This window comes from Ruditapes philippinarum, unplaced genomic scaffold, assembly GCF_026571515.1.
Source record: "Ruditapes philippinarum isolate M1 unplaced genomic scaffold, ASM2657151v2 ctg1741_1_1_1_1, whole genome shotgun sequence".
Classification (NCBI taxonomy): domain Eukaryota; kingdom Metazoa; phylum Mollusca; class Bivalvia; order Venerida; family Veneridae; genus Ruditapes; species Ruditapes philippinarum.
Window position 1 is genome coordinate 143618 of NW_026860551.1, and position 19287 is coordinate 162904.

At 32.7% G+C, this 19287-nt stretch overlaps 1 protein-coding gene across 2 annotated transcripts; it reads right to left on the reverse strand.

The window, feature by feature from the left end:
* Positions 1-37: 37 nt before the first annotated feature.
* On the reverse strand, positions 38-12667 carry LOC132760575 (phospholipase A2 group XV-like). Of its 2 annotated transcripts, none has more exons than XM_060752576.1 (7): positions 12512-12667; positions 7060-7216; positions 6050-6168; positions 4758-4856; positions 2909-3136; positions 2266-2457; positions 38-2011 (listed from the first exon to the last, which is right to left on the reverse strand). In XM_060752576.1, the coding sequence occupies exons 1-7, from the start codon at positions 12603-12605 to the stop codon at positions 1629-1631; spliced, it is 1272 nt and encodes a 423-aa protein (XP_060608559.1). In that variant the 5' UTR covers positions 12606-12667; the 3' UTR covers positions 38-1628. The 2 variants fall into 2 exon arrangements, with proteins under 2 accessions (XP_060608559.1, XP_060608560.1); XM_060752577.1 differs by lacking the exon at positions 12512-12667 and adding an exon at positions 8255-8369.
* Positions 12668-19287: the final 6620 nt, after the last annotated feature.

Sequence of the window (19287 nt, forward strand, 5' to 3'; positions counted from 1 at the left end):
AATTGAACACTTCACAAGAACTTCTTTTAAACGCACCAGAGCCTTGCCAAATTGAATATATGAGCGCTATACTGGAGAAAGAGTTAAAACAAAACATTTTTGTATCGTTTCAAGTGGATTGGTTTTCAATGGGCACATTTTCCATAAGTTTTTCAAATATTTATAAAACAAATGCCATGTATCTATGGATGTTGCTATAAAATATTTCTTGGAAAAAAAGTGTTGCCTGTCCTAAACTATTACATTTTTGTAAATGTGAACTTTTTTTATAATGAGAAATAATGTTTTATTCTAGAACAATTTATTATCTGCTATATGTAGATATATCAAATCAGATCATGTATATCAAACTTATTGGTTCTGGAGTTCGATATAATGTTAACTATTAAAGAGTTTTAACTTTTAAAATTCATTGCGTCATCGTCGCGTGGTTTTAAAATTGATCAAACGATATGCAAGATGTGGTAGATCTACTTAATTGTTTCTATACACAACAATAAATGTCAGTAGCGTAGTGATTGTAATCTGTTTTCAAGTACTCTAAATGTGGCATATATTAATACGAATATACATAAAGATCTAAGAAAATCCAAACAGAAATAAATCAATAGGGTTGAAGAATAATAAGAAAATAATTATTTTAGTAAGTGAAAATGAGTCAGCCACTGTCCATACAGACTTAAACAAAAATTAGAAATTCTACGATTTTGGCTTAAAAGATAAAGAAGTAGTTCAAGGTAAAGGTGAATGTCACACTAAAGGTCAAGGAGAATGTACAATTACATCTATTTCCATTTGTATTTGCTTATTTCTGTGTTGTTACAAACTATAAAGTAGTCGATGCTCTCTTTGTGTCAATGGTATTTTAAAATTGATTCTGATTGTAGTGTCACTTTTAAAAAGTGCTATTTTTCGTTCTCAAGTTGAGGCGATTAAGATATATATCTGTAGATTTATTACTTTAATGGTGATCGACTAACAATTGATAATTACGAAAGTTTAGGATAAAATATAAAAACTGCCTAGAATAGAAAAAGACTGCCCACTCTTTTTATCAACTGGGCCTTACCGATACATTCTGATGAATATTTATATACATTTCCGTGTATCACGTGGGTTATTGGATATTCCTTAAATGCTGAATATGAAATAAGAAACATATATTGCAAAATGTAAACTACTTATGTTGTTTTTTTTAACTTTTTCCTGAATTCCCACATTTACACTTGAATTGGCACAGTGTCTTTAATGTTTTGTTAACGAAAAACTCTTCTTTTCCCCTACATATTTAGGGCAATAAGCAATGATAGCGTGCTGTGATTGTCTTTACTATATGGTAGATATTATTTTTCGAGCCATATTGTTCTCTATTCATTTTATTAAAACAAAGAGAAATGGGAGTTACCGATTCCTGTAACAAAAAATTCATGAAACATGAACATACATCAGTCCTATTTACAAATATAAACTAGATTATACAAAATCACGGAGGGTATCATAAAATCACTCCGCGTCGTTTTTGACTCATTTATCAAGTTAGTTTTGTAAATGTCCACAGAACGTTACGATATTTATTTAAAGTCATCTTTAATTCATGACTTAAATAGGGCTTTTGAAAATTGCCACCTTCAGTAATAGGGTCTACTATTTGAGTAAAACCTTATTAATTTGTTGACTGCTGCTCTCTTTTCACCAACAAGAACTTTCTCCAAATAATCAATCACAACTGTTTCCTTCAGAATATTCATGTGTCCTACTTTGTGAAACACTTGATGATGTACGGGCTGTTTTTGTTGTTCCCGAAATCTCAAACACCCTAGAAGGCTGCGAATGTTAACCGTACCATCACCGTTGCCTTGAAGTGTTTCTGGCTTTTCATTTAGCCACCTTGTCCTCTTGTATACGAACGCTCTTGGTGTCGATTCGTCAACACCATGCAAACAGTGCATCTCAACGTCTGGGGCCTTCAATGGCTTGACCAACTTTTCAGTGTCTTCCCGCAGCTTGTACCCTGAATCAAAGAAAGTTTACACTATTTTATTATACTTTGCTTGTATTAATTTATAGATGATTTTTTCTTAATTAACCAAGATTGATATGTTATTTTTTATTAGTGTATATATATATATGTATAATAATCCAGAAATACTGTATCACTGACGTTAATAACCCAATTCGTCTTAAGTATTGAATTATGTGATTGATATAAGACAGCAAACTGTAACTTTGTTATTAATTTCAAATGTGTAAAATCATAACACTTGCCAGTCGGATAGGCAATGTCCTCAAATAGTTGCCTGTAATCCTTAACAGTATAGTTTCTTGTGGGTGTAACGACAAGAACCTCTGTTTCACTCCAGAACTCGTCTGATGGCATTAACCATGCAGTGCTAGGACAACTTCTTTGTTCCCGCCGGACGGTCAAAGGGCTCACAAAACGAACATCTAAATTGTCACCTAAAGTTATAATTGTTTTTATGTACACAGTTTAAGACATGATTTTAAAAAAAACGCGAACGTCCTGATATGTTGATTAAGTCCCGGACTTGTTGTTAATAGCTTGTGGAAGTTTTATTGATATATTTTTCTTATTAAATATACTTCATTGTTCGTGCATATACAGCTATATGAAGCAACTTTGTGTATGGTCTTCAGGTGTAAGGAAGGCGACTTAAGGTTTATAAGTATTAAAACTTTAACTAAATAAAATAAAGTAAAATTAAAAATACATATTTATTTCTTTATAATGTAATAGTTGTCGCAAAAAAACTTTTTATGAAACATGTTAATGTTGAAGAGATGTTAATCATCTTTTCAAAAAGAATTTAATGTCAAAATGTGTCACCAAAATTCTGTCTAACAACGCAGAATGATTCATAGGAGTTACCAAGAAATCAGATCAAATTACCAGATATCATAAGTCGTATAGATTTGGCAGCTCCGCCCCACACACCGGCCAGGGACATAAAACTCTTGATGAATTTATCTTTCCATTCTTTAGTCATATGATTTAACAGGTGTAATGTAAGTGGGTTGCCCATACTGTGAGCTAAGAGGACCACTTTGTTGTTATTGTTCTTATAATATGTTTCTTCTATCAGTGATTTTAGGTTGCCTAGAAATCCCTTCAACTCGTCTGCAATATAAATAAACCACATTGAAAGGTCATTATGGTCCTGGGTTTTGACATAAAACATGTTCTACCATTATTGTTGAATTTCATTTGTGATATTAATTATATATGTTTCATAAAATTAGTTTTTACCCTTATGTTGGTCCTTATTTGTTGCATATAATGAGTTCTTTTACTTATGTGTGCTATTATTTCTTTCATAAAATGACTTCTTGCACTAACAATGGCCCTTATTTCTTTCGTAAATTAGTTCTAACACTTTTGTTTGCCGTTATTTGTTTCACAAAATAAGTTCTTTCACGTATGTTTGTCATTGAACGAGTTCTGCTGATACATTGAACAAATAAAACATACAGAGGATATATGTTTGTTTGTGTGTAAGATGAAAGTTTATTTCATCGAGTGAGCTTTAAAAACAGTATTCTCACGAGTGGCGTAGCCACGAGTGAGAATACTGTTTTTAAAGTTCATGAGATGAAATAAAATTACATCTTACACAAAAAACAAACACATTTTCTTTTTATTTTATGCTTAAAAACAAGTTAAAACGAAATTTCCTTGATATTAACTTTAATATTGAAATCTGTTTTTCCCATTGGTAGCCTCTCTATTAGTCGAATTTCTCATAAAATACAAAAAGTCTTGGGCTGAAAAATAAGTTCGCCAATCAACGTTAAATGGCGATGATATTATTCATTTTATTCAAATTATATGAAAGATCGCTTGTTTTAATAATAAAAACAAACAATTCTAGTAGAAGAAAAAGTCCAACCATATCCATCCATATTTCTGTTACTAACGGCGAATTTATATTAGACTTTGCTCTGTGAAATGTAAGCGGCAGTCTTTTTAAAAAGTTGTTTATTTCATGGAAGGAAAATAATTGTGTTTGATTCAGAGGGATATCATTTGGATTTGTTAGTCATACATCTTTTAAAAGAAAGTAAACGTTTTTGAGGATTGTTACAGACAATTAATAAGTGTTGACAGATGTGTAAACATTCAAAAAACGACTAGGAAATTGGAATACATGGACTTTTTGAAAGGCTGCCTTACAAACTTACGAACGCTGGGTTATTTACTTATTCTTCGGGCTGATGTCTGTCATTGCTTTTCAAGTTTTTAGGCAGTTATTGCTCGTAGGATACTTAAATATGCCCAAATAACATCAAGAGCAGTTCTGCATGTGAAAGGAATTGTATTTTTCAGACTGTAAATTTTGTAAAAATGAAACAAAAATTTGTGAATGGTAATTTGAATGAATTGAAGTAAGTTTTCTTCTTTAATTTCAATTATTTATCAATTTCAGCTTTGCTTTTCTCTAAACAGCCCTGACAATGTCAGAATTGTCAACAATGATAAAATTGAGGTACCGCACGGGGAAAATTTTAAAAAAGTAGTCTCATCTTTGAAAAGTGTGAAATTATATTTTGATAATTTTCACTGTGAAATTATCAAATATAATTTTCACGGATAAATCAGTAATCCACTGAAAAGAATAAAATAAAACTCATTAATATTAAGAAGCGTACAAAATGACATTGGTTGTTATTTCATGTACATAATATTACATAATATTTCTTATGACTTGACAAAAAAGAGAGTTAGATAGATAAATACGAACTTGGCGCTTTTCTGAAGTCGTATGGAGCCCCTCTAAGTGTCACATTTCTTTCGTATCCCCAGCTAACCAATGCCTGGGCTATGTCATGATAATAACGTGCTGAAAAAGACAAAGATCATTTTAATATCTATTCAGAAATCCAAGACATAATTTAAATTCATTTTTCTCGGTTTTTGATATTGGAATAGTATTCCTTTACTAATTTTTATGTTAAAGTGATGCCAGCAGTATAAAAGCCTGGTCAGACGGTGTACTGATGTTTCCGCCGGACTTGTTCAATCAGACTAAAGTTCTTATCAGGTAGATCTGATTGTCACTGTATATGTTTCAACTTCATTGTGATTCGGATTTCCCGAGAAAGCTTTTTTAGCCATGTAATCAAATCGTCCTTTACAGATTAGACGAAGTATGGCAAATTGTTGATTTTTGTCAGAACAAAATGTTTGCAATAATTTGATACAAATAAACTGGAAATAATGGACTCAATTTTTAATGGGCAAGACAGTTTTGCCAGTTTACCTGCCGGCTATATGGACAACGCCATGTTTGTTCTCGAAATCGTGAAAACTCCCTACTCAGTATTTGTTTTCCAGCGGTTAGAATCAGTTACCGCATCGCTTTGAAAATTGTGCAAGCTTGCTGATGATTGGTTGTTTGAAAGGTCACGAGAAGGTGACCTTCTTTTGGTGCCCGTCAGATCCTAATGCGTAGCGTTAATGAGGAGCTGATTTTAATCAGTTTGGGACTTGTCACAAATGGTATAGGGAAGCAATTTTTGATAACCAACATACACCGAATTCAGACTCTGTTGTTCGAAAATGATTCCAAGAACAAGATTATATAAAGTATGATAAGACTTCAAGTTTAATTCTGCTTAAGCTGGTGCTAGAGGACGTGGACGGTAACTTGCACATTCCAGTACCGTCCATGAACAGGATCAATCAAACCGAGCCTTCAACATTTTCAATTTTGCCGTGTTGGCCTTTCTTTAGGGATTCTATTTTTCTCTATTTCATTGATGAAAGTTTTGGAACTGTCAAGCAAAATATTTTTCTTTTTACACCGTTTCTTAACATTTATAGGCAAAAAAACAACAACAACAACAACAAAAATAAATAAACAAACAAAAAACAACAACAAAAAACCAAACAAACACGTCGATAAAAGAACGCTACACAAACAATTTCCCTTTTAAGCATCATTCATAAAAAAATGGACCCTAAAATGTCATGTTTAGAATAAAATCAGATATTTGTTGTAAGTGTAGGATTTCCAGTATAAAACATACTCACTGAAGGGGAGTTTTGCATTGTCTAGCCATTCCACAGTTTTTGTTTCACCAAAGCCTGGGATCTTGATATCTACACCAGGTGAATTACGGGTTGTTCTTGTCACATTGTCATATTCCAGCCTAGTATATACATTTATAAAGAAAACTATTCATTTTGCTAAAGTTTGCCTAGAAGAATCTAAAGGTAGTATATCAAATGATTGACCCGAAAAGAAAATAGATTACAGTTTCATCTACATTACTGAAAAAGCTTTTTTCACACTTTTTACATACTTTTTGGCCTATAGATTTGTACAAATATTTAAACATTGATAGTAGATCTAATTCGTAAAAATGGGGAGGGATGTTGGGGGAGGGGTGTGGTCTTAAAAAATTCTAACCAATGTTTTTTCTTAAATTTAATTTGAATTACCTGCAATCAGACTTAAGTTGCGTATAAATAAATATACCTTGTATCATAGTTTCGGGGCATATCTATAGTTAAATCGTTTACATATATACATGCACAGTGCGTTAACTTGAGTGCAGTGATTAGTTACCCGCACTCCAGAGCATGCCCATTGCTTGGCTCAATTCTACTGGGGTTTACTTATTATGACGGCAGGGAAAGGGATAGCGATAGAAATATCATATTCAGATGCTCGTTCATTGGTTCCTTTTTTCTGGGGTTTCATATTGTGACAACAGGGAACGTGTTTTCATGTTTGACTATGATACAAAGGAAAAATAACATCAAAACACTCGATGCTCTTTCTGTTACTAAAAACATTTTAATATTCTTAAGATCCAAAGTTAATAATAATAATAATAATAAAAAAAGGTCGAATTGGTTAAATACAAACAGATGAACGAAGAGACAGTGTTTTGTAATATGACTAGCTCGAACATTGTGATAATATAGTTTCGTCAAAATATTTCATTAGAAATAATAAAATGACTCGAGGGTATAAAGAAAGGCAAAAAATCCTTTAATTAAATGATACTACATTAGAACTGTATTAAATATTTTACCTCATGTTATCCACAAAACAGTTGATAGCAAGCGGCGATATCTGTACCAAACTGAGCCATAAGTCATAGTAATCATTCGTTTTCTTCCAACAGTTTCTGTGCACTACTCTTGGTTTGTTCAACTTTGCCTGAAACTGACTTCCTCCATCTCCCGGTACTAGGCAAAACACACGGAGAATGTTAAAACATTAAAAAATAGTTTTTATATTATTGATATAATTGATTGCAAATCTTCGGGTCCCGAAGATTTGCCCTTTGGAGGTCTGCGCATGCGTGAAAGGGGAGATAAACATGAAAATGTTTTTAATGGACTTATGTGGGTTACTAAGCAGATTTTAATTCCGTTGACACCAAAATTCCTGAATGTCTGCAAGTGCCAAAAAATCAGTCGCAGACCAACAAAATTAACTCTGGAGGGTCAAAATATGTTCAAAATATGATATTCTGTTACAAGTATTAATAGACCTATATCTAGTATTTTAATTAAAAACATGTAGATTCGAATTGATAGAGTAAAAAAATACCCAAATAATACTAAGTCAAAATATTTCTTTTTGTTAAAGCTTAAAGTATCTTTTATATTGCAGTTTGAAAAAAAACCAAACATAAATTAAACTAAACAGTCTTTTTCACATGAATTAATTTATATTAAAAATGTATATATATATATATATATAAATACTAGGTATTTTATAATATTTTTATACGGATTTCATGGTAAAGGCAAGCGAAATTTATCCTCCTTTCAAATGATTTCCGAGAATACTCTCCGTTTCACTGACCAAAGATTCGATTGTTTAGCAATAAATACACAATAATTTTCCTTGTTCCATATATCAATCAAATGTTGCTTTCATTTATTAAATTTCATCATTTATTTTAATTATTATGTTTGTGTGTCATAATATGGTGTCATTGTTTATTCATTTAGAATTAGTTATAATCATATTTCCTTTTTCATGACTGCAACATAGATATTGGCACGATTTATCTTTAATTAGCTTAACATGTAAGTTTCATAAAGGTTTAAAATAGCTCGCGATTCTTTTTGAACAAGTTGCTCATTCAGTAGATATACTTACACTTCATACAGCCTCAATACATGTATATATGTGCTGTCAAAAATGATCACTTTCAAACACTGGAAGCGAATATTACAGGATCGAGAATATGAAACATTTATACTTTTACTTACCGAAATGCTTATACGTATCATTGAATGATACATGCTTATTATTTTATTTAAAGTCGACATCGAAAATCCAAATGGCCGTCTCGCTCTTAAAGATTGTTAATACATTTTTGAACCATGTACAATAACTTGGCTAAACAATCAACAATCAACAATCGACATTCAATGTCTAGCTAGACAATCAACATTCAGCTCAACATTCGATTTATTATCAAACAATTCTCAAAGTGAATGTTGAGCTAGACAATCAACAATCAGCTAGACATTCGAAAATTTCTTATGTCGAGCTAGACAATCAACATTCAGCTCAACATTCGATCTATAATAAAAATCAAAGAATTTTCAAAGTGAATGTTGAGCTAGTCAATCGACAATCAGCTAGACATTCAGAAATTTCTTATGTCGAGCTAGACAATCGACATTTAGCTCAACATTCGACCTGTTATAATGATCAAAGTATCCTTAAAGTGAATGTTGAGCTAGACAATCAACAATCAGCTAGACATTCGATAATTTCTTATGTCGAGCTAGACAATCGACATTCAGCTCAACATTCGACTTGTAATAATAATCAAAGTATTCTTAAAATCAATGTTTAGCTAGACAATCAACAATCAGCTAGACCTTTGAAAATGTTTTATGTCGAGCTTGACAATCAACATTCAGCTCAACATTCGACCTGTAATAATTATCAAAGTATCCTTAAAGTGAATGTTGAGCTAGACAATCAACAATCAGCTAGACATTCGATAATTTCTTATGCCGAGCTAGACAATCGACATTCAGCTCAACATTCGATCTATAATAAAAGTCAAAGAATTTTCAAAGGGAATGTTGAGCTAGACAATCGACAATCAGCTCAACATTCAATCTTTAATAATGATCGAGGTTTTCTTAAAGTTAATGTTGAGTTAGACAATCAACAATCAGCTAGACATTCGATAATTTCTTATGTCGAGCTAGACAATCGACATTCAGCTCAACATTCAATCTTTAATAATGATCGAGGTTTTCTTAAAGTTAATGTTGAGTTAGACAATCGACAATCAGCTAGACATTCGATAATTTCTTATGTCGAGCTAGACAATCGACATTCATCTCAACATTCGACTTGTAATAATTATCAAAGTATTCTTAAAATGAATGTTTAGCTAGACAATCAACAAACAGCTAGACATTCGATAATTACTTATGTCGAGCTAGACAATCGACATTCAGCTCAACATTCGATCTGTAATAATTTTTAAAGTATCCTTAAAGTGAATGTTGAGCTAGACAATCAACAATCAGCTAGACATTCGATAATTTCTTATGTCAAGCTAGACAATCAACATTCAGCTCAACTTTCGATCTATAATAATAATCAAACAATTCTCAAAGTGAATGTTGAGCTAGACAATCAACAATCAGCTATACATTCAGAAATACATAAAGTTATCTGTATTTGAAAATTGACATTTATTGTTGGATTCACTTAAGGTTGAGCTTTAATAAGGATGTTGTCAATAGGAATATAAAAACTGTGTAACACCCTGCATTAAATTTATTAATATCATGAATTTAGTGTATAGGCCCTTCCCAAAAATACTCGTCATTTTTTTTCGAGATTCAATAGAAATCTTTATGGAATTTAGATACCTGAGCTAGGCATGAGGTATGTGATGCTATGTTTGTTCTATCTGCAGCATACTTACTATCGAATGTCTAGCTGATTGTTGATTGTCTAGCTCAACATTCACTTTAAGGATACTTTGATAATTATTACAGGTCGAATGTTGAGCTCAATGTTGATTGTCTAGCTCGACATAAGAAATTTCTGAATGTCTAGCTGATTGTCGATTGTCTAGCTCAACATTCACTTTAAGAAAACCTCGATCATTATTATTGATCGAATGTTGAGCTGAATGTCGATTGTCTAGCTCGACATAAGAAATTTCTGAATGTCTAGCTGATTGTCGATTGTCTAGCTCAACATTCACTTTGACAATTCTTTGATTTTTATTATAGATCGAATGTTGAGCTGAATGTCGATTGTCTAGCTCGACATAAGAAATTATCGAATGTCTAGCTGATTGTTGATTGTTTAGCTCAACATTCACTTTAAGGATACTTTGATAATTATTACAGGTCGAATGTTGAGCTGAATGTTGATTGTCTAGCTCGACATAAGAAATTTTCGAATGTCTAGCTGATTGTTGATTGTCTAGCTCAACATTCACTTTGAGAATTGTTTGATTATTATTATAGATCGAATGTTGAGCTGAATGTTGATTGTCTAGCTCAACATTCACTTTGAGAATTGTTTGATTATTATTATAGATCGAATGTTGAGCTGAATGTTGAATGTCTAGCTCGACATTCACTTTAAGAAAACCTCGATCATTATTATAGATCGAATGTTGAGCTGAATGTCGATTGTCTAGCTCGACATAAGAAATTTCTGAATGTCTAACTGATTGTCGGTTGTCTAGCTCAACATTCCCTTTGGAAATTCTTTGATTTTTATTATAGATCGAATGTTGAGCTGAATGTCGATTGTCTAGCTCGGCATAAGAAATTATCGAATGTCTAGCTGATTGTTGATTGTCTAGCTCAACATTCACTTTAAGGATACTTTGATAATTATTACAGGTCGAATGTTGAGCTGAATGTTGATTGTCTAGCTCGACATAAGAAATTTTAGAATGTCTCGCTGATTGTTGATTGTCTAGCTCAATATTCACTTTGAGAATTGTTTGATCATTATTATAGATCGAATGTTGAGCTGAATGTTGATTGTCGAGCTAAACATTCATTTTAAGAATACTTTGATTATTATTACAAGTCGAATGTTGAGCTGAATGTCGATTGTCTAGCTCGACATAAGAAATTATCGAATGTCTAGCTGATTGTTGATTGTCTAGCTCAACATTCACTTTAAGGATACTTTGATAATTATTACAGGTCGAATGTTGAGCTGAATGTTGATTGTCTAGCTCGACATAAGAAATTTTCAAATGTCTAGCTGATTGTTGATTGTCTAGCTAAACATTCATTTTAAGAATACTTTGATTATTATTACAAGTCGAATGTTGAGCTGAATGTCGATTGTCTAGCTCGACATAAGAAATTATCGAATGTCTAGCTGATTGTTGATTGTCTAGCTCAACATTCACTTTAAGAAAACCTCGATCATTATTATTGATCGAATGTTGAGCTGAATGTCGATTGTCTAGCTCGACATAAGAAATTTCTGAATGTCTAGCTGATTGTCGATTGTCTAGCTCAACATTCACTTTGAAAATTCTTTGATTTTTATTATAGATCGAATGTTGAGCTGAATGTCGATTGTCTAGCTCGACATAAGAAATTATCGAATGTCTAGCTGATTGTTGATTGTCTAGCTCAACATTCACTTTGAGGATACTTTGATAATTATTACAGGTCGAATGTTGAGCTGAATGTTGATTGTCTAGCTCGACATAAGAAATTTTCGAATGTCTAGCTGATTGTTGATTGTCTAGCTCAACATTCACTTTGAGAATTGTTTGATTATCATTATAGATCGAATGTTGAGCTGAATGTTGATTGTCTAGCTAGACATTGAATGTCGATTGTTGATTGTTGATTGTTTAGCCAAGTTATTGCACATTTTTGAACCACTGATAAATAAAAATATTCTATTCCATGAGAAACATTTAATTATTTTTATGTTATGTCTTACGCGCCTGCATGGTGTAACGCATTATTACACGGGACCAGTCTAGTAATATTTGTTGTACAGTAGCGGGGATCGAACTTGCGCCAGTGAGCCTTCACTATACTGCTGTCCCTGTTCTGGTCTTTATCCAATCAGATACCCCCTCCGCAAAATCTTCTTCTGCACTACATGCTTTTTCTTTTGTTCACCATAATTTTTATTATATATTAAGTAACTGTCCACATTTATTCCCATACTCAAAACTCATATATATCAAATTATATATAATAAACAAAAACTAACAAAACCACGTTCATTCATATCAAAGATCGCACGACTTTAATTAGCAATGTACTTTGTACAAATGTACTTTGTATGAATTAAAGTTGTTTGCCCTCAACATTTAGTTCAAAACATTACATGTACGCTCAAGTGATTCGTGTGTAAATTCAAACCTCTTTAAGAAAAAGAAGAGAAATTAAGTTTCACGATATTCATTTTATGATCTTTGGATTTATAAATAATAATAGCTATATTTATATTTTCATACAAAAATTAATAAAATACATATATTTACTTACTTAAGATGACTGGGTTTAAAATCAAATGCAGATTGACAATTGTGAAAATTGAATATAATTGTAAAATTATAAACGATCCTTTAAGTCCTTTCATTTTTCTATCTCTAATAGCAGTTTTACAGTGTGGGGAGTTCAACCAATAAACTAGTTTGGGTTTTCCACGAAACTAACGCATTATTGCATGACAGTCACGTGACTAAAGACGCTCATAGATCGATAGTTCCGTCAGGGCCTCAAGTGATACAATGACCGAAAGCACTCAATAGTTGTTAACCCTTGCTACAAAAAATAAAATATATTAAAGTACTTCCTGAGAATTGTTGTACTATTTTATTTATACTGGTATGAATGATTGTATAGCATATTGGCGTACTACGTCATAGTGACGGTATTCTATATTTAATTCTGATTCATTTTTCATCAAAGTCATGCACTTCTGCTGCGAGATGATATAAATGGGAATTTTCTTATTTTTTTACATAAATATAAACAATCTTTCGTTGAGGATTTGATTGGAGGATTGAGAATTTTACGCTGTAACGATTTCCATGTACACATTAAAGGCCGATATCTGTTTAATTTTCCACAACTTTATATGTAAACTCACCTCATTAATTGAACAAGCGGTATTATTTTTCATATTGCAACAAAATGTTCACATCTACATGTCGGATCTTAGGAAAGAATACATTAATAATTATAACCACACAGCTTTATCAAAATGTAACAGATGTTTCTGTGATAATATATAAAAAGTTACATGTTCTAATTATTAAATTTATTGTTTTCTCAAGACGTAAGATGTCGATTTGAACATTAAAGGGACTCCACTGAGGTTTTTTGACATGAAGCAACTGAAAATATTTATTAAACTTTGCGTAAAATTTAAGATCATTCGCGCACTTCGTTTTTCCAGAATAATTAATCAAATTGTAAAAAAAAGCTAAAAATGAAAAGCGTTTAAACGCTTTTCACTCAAATCCGACTAAGAAAAGGAAAGAAATACGATTTTCAATTTATTTCAATTTGAAAGTATATTTCTAAACTATCTTTGCATATATTTCTGTTTTATGTGCTCCAGCTCCTTTATGTAAGAAATGCGAATGATAAGTTTTTAGGCTTTTAAACCTCAGTGGAGTCCCTTTAAAGATTTGACTTTTTGAAATTTTCAACGAAATGATAACAATTCTATTAAAATGAAACAAAAATCACAATGACTTTCTAAATGAAACAAGATATGTAATTGACATAATCATGCAATTTGGGGAAATAAGTCTGGAATGCACGTGTTACATATACCGAGCGTCTATACTGAAATATTGCTGTATAAATGTAAAGTCTACAATGACTTTTTAATTTAAAAAATGCCACAAAACAAAAATATTTCACCAAAATTACGTGTAGGCCACTTGTTAAGATGGAAAAACAAGATTTTTGGTAATTCCAAGGTTTTTTCATCATTTTTTTTGTTAACCTTTTACCTCATATAGACGTGTTATGACGGCTTCCCCCCCCCCCCATTTTGAGGCCTCAAACAGTGAGAAAAAAAATGCTCTATTTAGGCCCCAAACACTGTTTTTCGTTTGAGAAAAACTTTTTCGGCGCCGCCCCTATCAAAAAGGTACATAAAGGGGTTGCCAGAAGGGGTATGTACCCCCTTCTGTTTAGGGGTTAGAAGAGAATTTTGGACATGCGACAGGCTAAAAATGGCCTCAGGTCGATTTTAAGGTAACACCAACGATGAAAAGCATTTTACTCTATCTCAATCCATTGAGAAGTTGCAGCACTTTGAAAACCCAATGCAAAATAGTGATTTTTGGCAATTTTGAGACTCCCCCCTGTTGCCTTGGTAACAGGATATTTAAGATTGAGCATGCTGTTACACAGGCTATAGTCCAGTCAACATTTAAGTGCCAAGTTTCATCAATAATGAAGCATTATTCATAGTTTCATAACAGTTTGAACTTGTAACAGGAAGCTTTTCTCAATGAAAACGGCCATTTTTCACAATATGCTCATGGGTAAAAAGGTTAATTACAGCCGGAAAATTGTTGAAGGCAAGTATTTATGTTACTGTGTATTTGAGTTTACACCCAAGACCATATTTTTACCTGATTATTTTTTGTTTGTTTCTGAATCAATGCTTAATTATTTACAAAGGTATGGCAGTCTTAGATGATACCTTTACCTTACTGTTATCGCATATTCGAAATGCAACATAAATGCGTGACCTTTCATAATTCAATTCAATATTGTTAAGTTTGCATTAAAAATAGCCAATGATATATCATATAGGTAAAATGTAGACATGGTCATAAAACAGTCATACAAAATATTTTCAGAGAACTTGTTAAATGTTAACGTTTTCAAATGTAACTTTCAAGTGTAATGATAACCAAGTTTGAGTTTCTTAGATATTTATTACTTTGATACTTCAAATTAAAATTAATAATAAACAAGTCAGAGCCAGCGCCGGGCGTGGGCAATGATCGACATTTTTATCACTATCCATGTTACTTGCTTCCTGGCATGCAGCTTGTAGGAGATTTGACAGTCCTCGCTGTCCTTTAGAAATACGAGTATATGAAACTATATATGAAACACAAGAGTAAGGGTCCAAAATGTATTGAATGTCCATATTTGCTTTCCACGATTTTAAAAGAACTTTATTGTAATTATTAATTCGACATTCATTGACATTTCGTTTAAGGAAAACCTTTGTCTGTGAAAGGGAAGAGCGAATAGCCAATATGTATGTTTCATAATCTATATCCAACTGTGAAAGAAAATCATTGAAATAGATATCTCTATTATCATCTTTGTGTAGATTGTTTAAAAATTCAATTATTTGGCTATAAACATCGTTCAAGTATGATCTGTCAAAGTCTCGCTCTAGAGGGTATAATACTTTTGTTTCAGGCATCGGTGGTATTTGAAAATTGAAACGGCAAATTGCTTGGCCTCTTTTACGACATGTTGGTGCATGACGATGGGTTTGATAATTTACATACTCAGAAATAGAATCATCTTTTGAGCAACATATATATTTTTCAACAAAACTCACTATCGCCTCATCTGAAGATGTTCCATGTAAAGGTGCCCCATTTACCCAAGCAACCATATGAATATGAGGCGATCCCCGTTGCTGAAATTCAACACGATAGAAATAGTCAGACAACTGACCAATTGGATGTGAAACATGCTTAAGGACATGCTTGATAAAGACATTAACTCGATGTTGAAAATATCTAGCACAAGTTACGGGATAAAACTTTATCAGATTGCATTTTTCTTCCCATGAAAGATTGTCGATTTGCAACGATGTTAAAGACTTGCCATTCAAGAGCTTAGACAGAGAATTTAACAAAGGCTTCCATTTGGTTTCTGCGGCAGAGAAAGAACAAAACCAAGTGGGTATACCCAACTGTCTAATCATAGCAAAAGCATCTCTTTTTGCTGCTTCCCAGTAAGGTGGAGAGCCACGTAAAGTGCGTAGAACCCTGTACCCATCATCTTGCATAGTTAACTTTTCAATAAACCCAGGAGTTAAAAGGTCAGCAACTGTTATTTTTTCAGTATTTGATTTGCACTTTCTAACAGCAAGCAAGACTTTATCTCGGACTTGTTTAATCTGAAGCCTCTTGAGTTTGAAAAAAAATATTAGGGACGCACAAGGCTACTCGTCTATCAACATTTCTTAATTCCCATTTACATATGTCACTGTAATGTAGTGGAACATGGCGATCTGAATTATCTACCCTCGGTTGGCCACAAAATATAGTTGGGAAAGACAATATTTCAGATTGGAAATCTTGAAAAAGACCAAGAGGAGAACTGTTTTCACATGGAGCAACAGATAATACTTGATTGAATTCCCTAAAATCTGCAGCTTGAAGAAATGTATCTAGATTGCCAGTCAGCCTGTCAGCAAAACCATCATCTTCAGTCCATCCATCATCAGACTCGTTTTGATTTTCTGCATCATCTTGAAAACTTGAATCATTTGCATCAACACCAGTACGAGACTCGTGCAACCATGTTTCATTCACAGATATACCCTCATTTTGAAAAAGTGTACTGTTAGTTACTAACCACCTAGCTGCCTGAAAAACCTTATTTGGTCTAATATTTTCAAATGCCACGTGATGTTTGTATGACAATCTTCGTTTCAGTTTTAGCATAATTGTTTCATTCTCATCAATCATCCTAGGCAATGATTTGATTGTTCCACTAACATCGGACGGTACATTTACAACATTCCCTTTTAGGCTAATTTGACCGCCTCGAGGCATCTGTCTTAGCTGCATAAAAGGTATTCTTGGTGAAACAAGTCTTTCTTCAAGGTTTGTAAGCTGAAGTTCAACTGGTTGATTAGGAAATTTCAGACCATTTTTAATCCACAATTTAGGAGTTTTCCCTTTACATGTAGATTCCAAACAAGTTAAACAGCAATAAATTTGTTTGTCGAAACTCAAATGGTTGCTATTAAACTTTTCAAAACAGGAACGTTTAGAATCTGAAATTTTGTCCATCCTTCTCACAAAATGACGGAAAAAAGTTTGAGTACAACAACTACACACAAAGTCCGGTCCTTGAGAAATTAGTTCATCAAAGGCAGTTATTACGCTTTCGTGATTGCTCAACAAAGTATAATCATTACCCAAAGTCTCATATGAATTTGAAAAGGAAATATTTCTATCGTCAATGAACTTGGTTAACGATTTAGCTTTCATTAATATTTTAGCTTTTGTCAAATGATTCGTCTTTTGCCTTTTCCCTTTCACATTTCTATTTTCACCAAAAGATTTTTTTCGTTTCGTTATTTGCTGAATTGAAAAACCTTTGCAATCATCATGAATTTTTACGCAAAATGCTGTAGAAGGCAATACTTTATGGGACTTGCTGAGTGAAACAATATGCAAATCAAACTGTGTATACATGTATTACTCGTACATGACCTTAAATAGTAGACGGAGAAACTTACATAAGCTTGGAATAGAAGGCACAACTCCTAATACACTTCTTCCATCCACGCGCAACATAACCCACGGTCATTTCGAGAATGACTATCGAAGATGAAAAATCTGCTCTCATTTTTGGGCTTATGAATAGCAAGTGCCGTACCATTCATTATGATGATAGCATTCGTATTAATGTTTAATGTTGTTTCCAAAAATGCACTTTCAAGTGTTCTATAAACAGAGGCAGATTCAGTAGGAATTTGTTCATCCATTAACAACCCGAAATGGTTTTCTTAATAGAGAAAACAAACTTCTGTTTTTTTGTAAGCAATTCTATCTGGAATATTGACTGGATCAATGAGACCGAGTGTATGTTGTTTTTCTGTTATTGCACAATAAAGATAGCTACCCGAAAATAAAATATCATTTAGATCATTTCCTTGAATATTTAAACAGGGCTTACAATAATTGACTGTGATTAAATACATGACACAACAGGTAACACATTGGCTGCCTCTGGCTTGTAATGGAAGATGTTCGGAAGCTTGGTTGAAATCTGCAGAGCAATGCAACAGGTAAGTATCATTTGCAGTGCCACCATTACTACTACTAGTAGAGGTTGTTGGACCAGGATTTGTTGCAATATCACCAGCGAGCAATAAGAGAGCAAATCTTACATATCAACGGACAGATAAAGGTTTGCTTTGCACACGCCGTGTGTGTTTCAAATGATAAAATGCTAAATAATGAACAGGCATATCCATGCCTTGTGAGACTATGACACTATTTATAGTTACAACTTCCACAGACATAACAATTGTACATTTCATATAACTGCATTGAACAAATGACATCCACTTACATTCTTGCTTTTTTAATGCAAAAGACTGGAGACATATCGTGTTATCCTGTAAATCGAGTGTGGGAGATAGAAGTAAAGAGTCATTAAATGGCTTCAGTTGCCTGTATTGTAACAATTTGTATGACTTGTGTGTTAATGATAGTGTGGCTAAATTGTAAGTCAACTGTGAGTCAATTGACATATTTACTGTGAACAGAAAGCTCATTTCAGGTTCCCATAACAGATAATGCAAATTCCAGCCCCTCTTAATTCTGGATGCCTCAGGATATTCAAGTGCCTGTGTGCGACCTTTATCGACCAATCGCTTGGATTTGGAAAAGTAACAAAATGCTCAATTGCCAATATTCAGAGATAAATAAAAAATGTCAACATGCAGGGTATCAAATAAAACGATAAGCATTTTGAAAAAGCATTTTTCCAACACGGTCAGTACAACTAAGTGATAAACAGAGTAATGTAATTTATTTGATAAGAATGAATTTGAATATCTATAAAATGCAAGTCCTCACGTTTTTGTATCAAAAGTGATATATAAGCACAGGTTCTTTCATTCAAAACTTCAATGAATATGTGAAAATATATTGACTTCAAATCCAAGTATCAATTCCAGGTAATAAATATTAATCAACTCAAAGATCAATTCAAAGTTCTTTTGATTTAATTCAATTCCAAGATATTTCAATCCAAGTTATATAAATTCCAAGATATTTCAATCCAAGTTATTTATTCAATTCCAAGTTCAGTTTCAAGTTATATTAGTAGCCTCCTAGCTTTAAATTCCAAGATATTTAAATCCAAGTTATAATACTCAATTCCAAGTTCAGTTCCAAGTTTGTTATTCACATATACCTCTTTTATTATATCTCAGTCAATTTAATGCAACTGCAAAAAAGCAAGACTACTTTCGCTTACAAGAGAAAAAATGCGGACTGTTCAACCTTGCAAGATGCAGA